General features: G+C 44.1%; 1 protein-coding gene across 1 annotated transcript; it reads right to left on the bottom strand.

The window, feature by feature from the left end:
* Positions 1-3,226: 3,226 nt before the first annotated feature.
* On the bottom strand, positions 3,227-3,718 carry LOC133246891 (ADP-ribosylation factor-binding protein GGA1-like). The gene has a single exon (XM_061415462.1). It carries the CDS (start codon positions 3,698-3,700, stop codon positions 3,227-3,229), a length of 474 nt encoding a protein of 157 aa, XP_061271446.1. The 5' UTR covers positions 3,701-3,718.
* Between the last annotated feature and the right edge of the window lie 4,167 nt (positions 3,719-7,885).

Here is a 7,885-nt window from a genome sequence, read left to right as displayed (position 1 = left end):
ATGAGAATTTATATCCCAGTATTTCAAATTATTGAATAAAGACCTTGCTCGTTCAGTAAAAATCAATTTAAAAGGATTTTTTTTCCATTACTTTCCAAAACAACCTAGAAGATAATACCATTTCTCCGTAAACATTATACAAGAAAATTTTCCTTACATTAGTAAAGTAATGCACAGACAGAATTGGTAAATTTACTTTTATCCTTTTAGTAAAGTTTTTTCTCTTTTTACTAAATTTTAATGAAAAATAATAAATATACCTTAAAGTGAAAGTCACTCAGTCATGTCCAACTCTTTGCGACCCCATGGGCTATATCCTGCCAGGCTCCTCTGCCATAGAATTCTCCAGGCAAGAATACGGGAGTGGATTGCCATTTCCTTCTCCAAGGGATCTTCCTGATCCAGGGATTGAACCCAAGTCTCCTGCATTATAGGCAGAATCTTTACCATCTGAGCCATAAACAATGGAAAACATTAGAAAAGAATATCCAATGGGAAGTAGGTCCACATCTCTCAGAAATATTTCATGCACATATAAATATATATTTTGTATATAACTCAAATCTTTGTATCATAAAATGATACTCTGCTTTTTTTCCCCACAGGTATCTTGTACTCTTCTTTACCTTGATATTTTTCACTTAAGTAATTTTGGAGGTTTCTTCCAGAACAGTACATGTAGATCAACCTCATTTTTCAATGCTTCATGGTATTCCAGGTATGAATTTAATCATCCACCATCTATCCACATTTAAGTTTTTTCTGGGCTTTTGATATTATATAGTGGTGGTTTGGTTGCTAAGTCACATCTGACTCTTGAGACCCCATGGACTGTAGCCTGCCTGGCTCCTCTGTCCATGGGCTTCTCCAGGCAAGAATACTGGAGTGGGTAGCCATTTTCTTCTCCAGGAGATCTTCCTGACCCAGGGATCGACCTGAGTCCCCTGTATTGCAGGCAGATTCTTTACCAACTGAGCCACCAGGGAAGGCTGTTGATATTATATACAGTGTTCTAATAAATAACATGAAATTGTGTCTTTGCATCTAGATGCTAGTATGTCTATAGAATAGGATCTTGGAAATAAAACTGCTGTGTCCAAGAATATGTGCATATATAATTTTGATACTTAATGCCATATTTCCCTTTGCTTGAACCAGTATGCAGTATCCCCAGAAGGGTTTGAGGGTGCCTGTTTGCCTGAATGGGTACCCATTCATCCTGTTAGCAGTTCATTCCTCACTCTCTTACATCATCAGTGTCTCCTGCACTACTGGACCGTTCAGCTGAAGTATGAATATGCTGTCATTTCTTGCATCTTTAAAGAAAAAAAAAAAGCCTATTTATTGACCCCACTTTCCCCATCCATTACTGCCCCACTTTGCTGCTTCCCCTTTGTGGCAAAATTACTAGAAAAAGATGTCTACAGTTACTGTATCTACTCCTTCTCTTTTCTGTCTGTCTCTTTTCTGTGGGTTCTTAGTTTCCTGACCAGGGATCGAATCAATGCCCCTTGCATTGGAAGTGTGGAGTCCTAACCACTGGACCACCAGGGGAAGTCTTTTTCCTGTCTTCCTGAATCTTCTCCAGTTAGAACTCTCAGCCACTTTACCAAAACTGCTTCCAGCAAGTAACCAATGCCCACTGCTATAGTGGTGAATTCTTAGTCTTCATCTTGCTCTGCTTGTCGGCAGCCTTTGATAGAATTGATGCGTCCGTTTTTCCTGGACCACTGTCTTCTCTCGGCTTCAGTGTTGCCACACTCTCCTCCGGTCATATAAGCTTCTCCTTCTCGGTTTCCTACGTTGGTGTCCTCCCACCTCCATGACATGTTGGTATTGGAGTGCCCCACGTCCCAGTCTTTGGATCCCCACCCTGTGTGCGCCTCTCCTGTGGCAATCCAATATAATCACGTGGCACTAAATACTGTGTCTGTCCCAAAGACTGCAAATTGTCTGGTTGATCCCTGACCTGGATCTCTCTCTTAAACACAAACTTATGTGTTGAACTACCTACTTAATATCTCTACTTTCGTATCTGGGAGATCTCAAATTAGACATGTCTAAAATAGTGTTGTTCCCCTGAAACTTCTTCCTTCTACCCTGTATTACATTTCAGGTTATAGTCATTCCATCCTTCTGGTTACTCAGACCAAAAAACCTCAGAATTATTATTGACCTCATGCTTTTGTTCCCACTTCATATCCAGCCCACTAGGACATCTTATTGGCTCTACCTTCAGAACAGATTCAGATTCTAACCACGTCTCAGCACTTCCACCTCCAAGACCCCAGTCCAGGCAGCTGTCATCTCTCACCTGAATTATTTCAATAACTTCCTACTTCCATTCTTGCTCCCCGCCATCTGTTCTCCATAGAACAACACAGCAGTTGGAGTGATCTTGTTATTACCTGTCAAATCACATCACCCGCTGCTCAAAACCCTTCCATGGCTCACAAAGTTTAAAGGCAGAATGTAACTCTCCCCCTTACCCCCTGAGAAGATTCCTCTCTGATCTCATCTCCTGTTACTCTGCTCCTCTCTCTCTGTTCTAGTCCCATTAGCCTTTTTGCTATTCTTCTTGTGCCAGTGCAGGCATAAAGCTAAGGGATCTAAGGGAGACAAAGAACAGGATCCAGAAATGGACTTATCTATATATTTAAATGCTTTATTCAAAATGCTTGTTTTAGTGTTTAATGAAGAGAGGGAAAATGATGTATTTTCCAAGAAATGGTTTTGGGACATTCACAAATGAAACACAGACAGATCTAAAGTCTAAGCCTCCTGGATAATATTCTATGATATTGTGTTTCATTTCATCCAGTCTCCTAGTTAACATTCAACCACATGGGGGTGTTTTGCACCCCATGAGTGTGTAGGCACATAAGCAAAGTCTCTGGAACAAAAGGGTGTGATGGAGGGCCAGGAGGGTATAAAAGTCCAAGAGCGTGATTCTAGGCTACAATGGAACCCTTAATGCTTCAGATAGTACCATCCACAGCTGCCTGTCTCTTTTGGGGATCTGGTAAGCTGTGACTATGTCTGGTAGCATGATGGCTTATCTTCTGCCTTCTCCATAGAGATATAATCATCTCCATGTGTTTCCACGTCATTTGCCATTATAACTGGTACATTTAACAAGCAGATCTTAGAAGCTTCAATTGCTGAGCAACATTATTTGTATTTCTCAGTATCTTCTATAATCTACTCCATGAGATTTTCTTTACCATCACCTGGATAGAATTTCAGGCAGAACTCTGAGTTCTCTGGTAACTCTTTTTTTTTTTTTTTTTTGGTAGACCTCTGCAATCTTCACCTCCTCGGGGAGGCCAACCATCCAGCTGTAGAGAAGCTCTAGGATCTTGTTCTTCACCTTCTCTGATGTCCGAGAACCCAGGTACTTGGGAGACACGACCTTGATAAGCTTGTTGAGGAAGCGGAACTTGCCCACCTCGTCGTGGAACCTTTTGCCGCAGCTCTTCATGCATGTTTCCAGCACCGTCAGGGCCTGGACTGCCTCCCACTCCTGCGGGGACTGGATCTTGTGGGCCAACAGCCGGGTGGCAAGTGGAGGCCCCTCAAAGTCCTCGTTGAGCTGCTCACAGAAGCCGTTGATGCTGGCCCAGTTCAGCTCCTTGTTCAGGGGGTTTGTGGCTCTGTTGATTCGCGCCTCCAGAGTCTCTGGCTCCATCGCGGGCTCCATCGGCCACAGGCCCCCAGCCTCGGCCTCTGGTAACTCTTAAATAATACAAATGGGCCTCCAGTTAGTCACTTTAAATCACAAAAACCCACTCATTTTAGTAATTAAGTTAAAAAGTGTGAAAGTGTTAATTGCTCAATTATGTCTGACTTTTTGCAACCCCATGGACTGTAGCCTGCCGGCTCCTCTGTCCATTCTCCAGGTAAGAATACTGGAGTGTGTAGCCATTCCCTCCTCCAGAGGATCTTCCTGACCCAGGGATCACACCCAGGTCTCCTGGCATTGCAGGCAGATTCTTTACTCTCTGAGCCACCTTAAATTCCAGAACCACCTTAATTCCAGGTAGTAACCACAACCCTGCTTAATCTTCTCATCTTCTAAGTATGTAGTAGTGGTGAAGTTGTGATCAGCTTTTTCTCCTTTTGCCCAAGCAAGGTGTCTACTCTTATCACCCTATCATGCTAACCACAGTTTCTAGCTTCTCCAAGATAGAGATTTGGGGAGACAGCTTATTGGGAAGAATGGAAAATGTCTTTCCTGATTGATATTATTGTGGTCAGTTTTCTCTAGACTCAGCAGATGTTTTAAGGTCTCTTGTTTGGGGGTTCTTAAGAATCTCACCAATGAAAGAAGACACTTTCATTAAAATAGACTTCTTGATATCCATCAGTGACAGGCTTCTGGAAGGGCAGAGCCAAGTGGAAGCTCTTAATAGCTGGCAACAAGGTGGATGCAGTTACTGTCATGGGCAGAATGTCTGGGGCAGTAATCAGAGTATTTCAGAACATAAGAATCTTTGATGTTTGTTTATGTTTCATGGTAGCTTGAGGACCAAAGCAGATAGGAGGTCTACTAAGAATTATTTGACTTATGTAACTGGGAAATCTCTAGGTCCAGTGAATAGAAACCTTAGTTGTTCAATGTAGAGTAATAGCTCATTACCCAAGTCTCAGATCTGAATCAGTTCAAAGACATAGAAATCCCCGGATGATTGATTTTGCAGCTGTGTCCCAGGAGTAACAGCAGCAACAGCACCTGAGAATTTGTTAGAAATGCAAATTTTCAGACCCTCCGCTAGCCCAAGGGACACCAACACTCTGGGGATGGGGGTCCAGCAGTCTTTGTTTTGGCTGGCACTTCAGCTGATTCCTATGCATGCTAAGGTTTGAGAGCTTTGATATTAAGTGAGGAAGAGGCTGGGAAGCCTCAAGAAGGGACCCTATAACATTGCTGTAAGTATCTAGCATGCCTGTGTGCTAAGTCACTTCAGTTGTGTCTGACTCTTTGTGACCCTGTGGACTATAGCCTGCCAGGCTCCTCTGTTCAAAGGATTCTCCAGGCAAGAATACTGGAGTGGGTTGCCATATCCTCCTCCAGGATATCTTCCTGACCCAGGGATCAAACCCACATCTCCTGCAGCTTCTGCCTACAGATGGATTCTTTTACCTCTGCACCTCCATGGAAGCCCAAGTATCTACCGTAAATCTTCCTTTAAGTCTCCCCCAAAGTGCACTGAGGAAGGGGGACTATCCAGGCCTTGGGGATTTTCTGGACATAAGTTCTGAGTCAAAGCCCCAATACACTTCTGGGGCATGAAGGGTGTAGAGGTCACTTTATCAAGTGATAAATGAAACTCTGGCCTGTGGCTGCCTCTCAGTGTGTCCACTTACTCCACTATGATTATTTTCCCGTCCCTGAATAGAGTTGTGATAGGTGTCCTCAATAACGAAAAGATTATTGATTCCCCTGTATTGATTCCCTGACCTGTGTGGTGAGCTTTATTATGGTAGGCAGGACCTTGCAGAAACTTCCTGGAATTTCCTCTTCTTACATAACTGAAAGCAATACCACATCCTTGCGGGGTTGCAGAGATTATTATTTCCATCTAATACTTGGACAATGCGGGGGTTGTCCTGCCACATCTTCATTTAACTTACCTGTTTGGCATGGCAGAAGGAAGGTGGTTATTAGCGAATGACTGTGGTGGTTATTGGAGAATGACGGTGGATTGTTGAAGAATTATTCAGGTACTGGACCAGATGTAGTCTCTTTGCTGGATAACAGAGCAGAGCTTCTGGCACTTTGAAGGCAACTATTGATCTGACAGATGCTTGTGTTTTTTTTCTTGATACCAAACTAACAAAGAACACCAGATGGAGTTTGTTCTCAATTAGCAGGATCAGCAAAACACCCTCCCTGGCTTCTCTTTGGCCCATGTGACTCTTCTGCTGTCTGACAAGATCTAGTCTGCAGGGACCTTGATCATCTTGATATTTCCCAGAACACAATGCTGATATATTACATTATTGACATGATGAGCAGGAAGTAGCGCATGCCCTCGATGCCTTGATGAGACACATGTATGCCAGAGGGTGGGAGAGAGACTCCAAGAATAGTGAAAGGCCTGCTACCTCAGTGAAGTTTCTAGGGGTCCAGTGGTCTGGGAAATGGTGGCATTTCCTCTCCAAACTGAAAGGCAAATTTTACACTCTGTACCCACCTATCACTGAGAAAGAGCAACAGTGTTCTCTACCTCTTGATTTTTGAGATAACGTACAGTCTTTTTGAGTGTATTGATCAAAGCCAAATCTGAGTAATGCATAAAGCTGCCAAGTTTCATGCAGGGAGCAGAGCAGAACAAGGCTCCCTAGCAGAGTGTCTCAACCTCAACAGTGTGGACATCTGGGGACAAAGTTCTTTGATGTGGGAGGTTATCTGAGAATTGTAGGATGTCTAGCAGCATCCTTGGCCTCTACCCATTAGATTCCAGCAGCAGCTCTTCCCCCATTTCTACTCCCAAATTGCTCCCCCATTTGAGAACCACTGGCTGATAGCATGTCTAGGTGAACCTCGAGGAAAGGACTGGCTGGCACTTGACTGCAATCTTATGAAGAGACCCTGAGCCAGATCTTTTTAATTAACCTGGATTCCTGAAACCCAGAAACCATGACAGATGATAAATGCTCGTTGCTCAGTTTCGGGATAATTTGTTTTGCAGCAATACACTGATCCACCAGCCATACGATTGGCGTGCACAGCAGCAATCCTCATCCAGTGTAAATAGCATATGCCAGACTGGAGCCGAGGAGGTCCTGAATGTACAAGTGAGTTCCTACTCCTGGAGCACCCCCCTCTTGTCCTTTTGGGGTTGACAGATGACTGAAGAAGAAAATGTTTGAATCAGGTTCATGGATGGCCCCTTACAATTTGAAGGCCCCAGAAGGATGTGTACTACAGAGACATTAAAAGTCTAGAGCAGGAGTGGGGTAAAGCAGTTGTCCACTTTGGATGGAGAGATGGCCATGAATGTACATCAATTCATGGGTGACTAGTGGTTTGGTTGGTATATTGGTGGCACAGGAGTCTGAGGAAGAGGTTTGCAGATATGGGCGACTCCATATGTGAAAGCTCACCATAGGGCACCAGGCATGAGGCTCTCAGTAACCAGCTGGACAGGATGCCCATTCTGTGGACCAGTCAGCCCCTTTCCCAGCCACCCTGCGGTGTGCTCAGTAGGCCCGTGTAAAATGTGGCCATTGTGGCAGGAATGGAAGTTGTGCACGGGCTCAACAACATGGACTTCCCCTCCATATGACAGTGTCACTCCAGTGACAGTGCCTACTGTCACTGCTGGGTACCTGACCTGCTGGACAGCAGAGACCTGAAGTGGCATCATTCCCCAGGGACCGGTCAGCCACCAGTCAGTTACTACACTGAACTCTTTCCTTTACGGAAAAACAATTTTTGGAATAGTATTGCAACCTGCAAGACTACTAAAAACTCAGACCCTTTAGAAAGGAGGTTTAAATTATCTTGCCAGGAACGAACCCCACACAACTGAGGTGTCAGTTTAAGGCAGATGGAACATGGGCTAGACAATGGAAGAAGCTCAGTAACAGTTATTATTCAACTCTTACCATTATCATTCAATTATTTTTGTAACCAGTTACTAAAACAAGAACTATAGCAGCTCTGTGTACTTTTTGCTTTGTTCAGTGTAACACTGAGTGTCACTGGTGGTTAAGTTTACAGTTTAGTCTTTAGGTTACAGAATATCCAAGGTGCTGCTGCTGCTAAGTTGCTTTAGTCGTGTCCGACTCTGTGCGACCCCATAGACGGCAGCCCACCAGGCTCCTCTGTCCCTGGGATCCTTCAGGCAAGAACACCGGAGTGGGTTGCCATTTCCTT

Source organism: Bos javanicus, chromosome 4 (assembly GCF_032452875.1).
Source record: "Bos javanicus breed banteng chromosome 4, ARS-OSU_banteng_1.0, whole genome shotgun sequence".
NCBI classification, from domain to species: Eukaryota; Metazoa; Chordata; class Mammalia; order Artiodactyla; family Bovidae; genus Bos; species Bos javanicus.
This window is presented reverse-complemented; position numbering and strand designations above follow the sequence as displayed.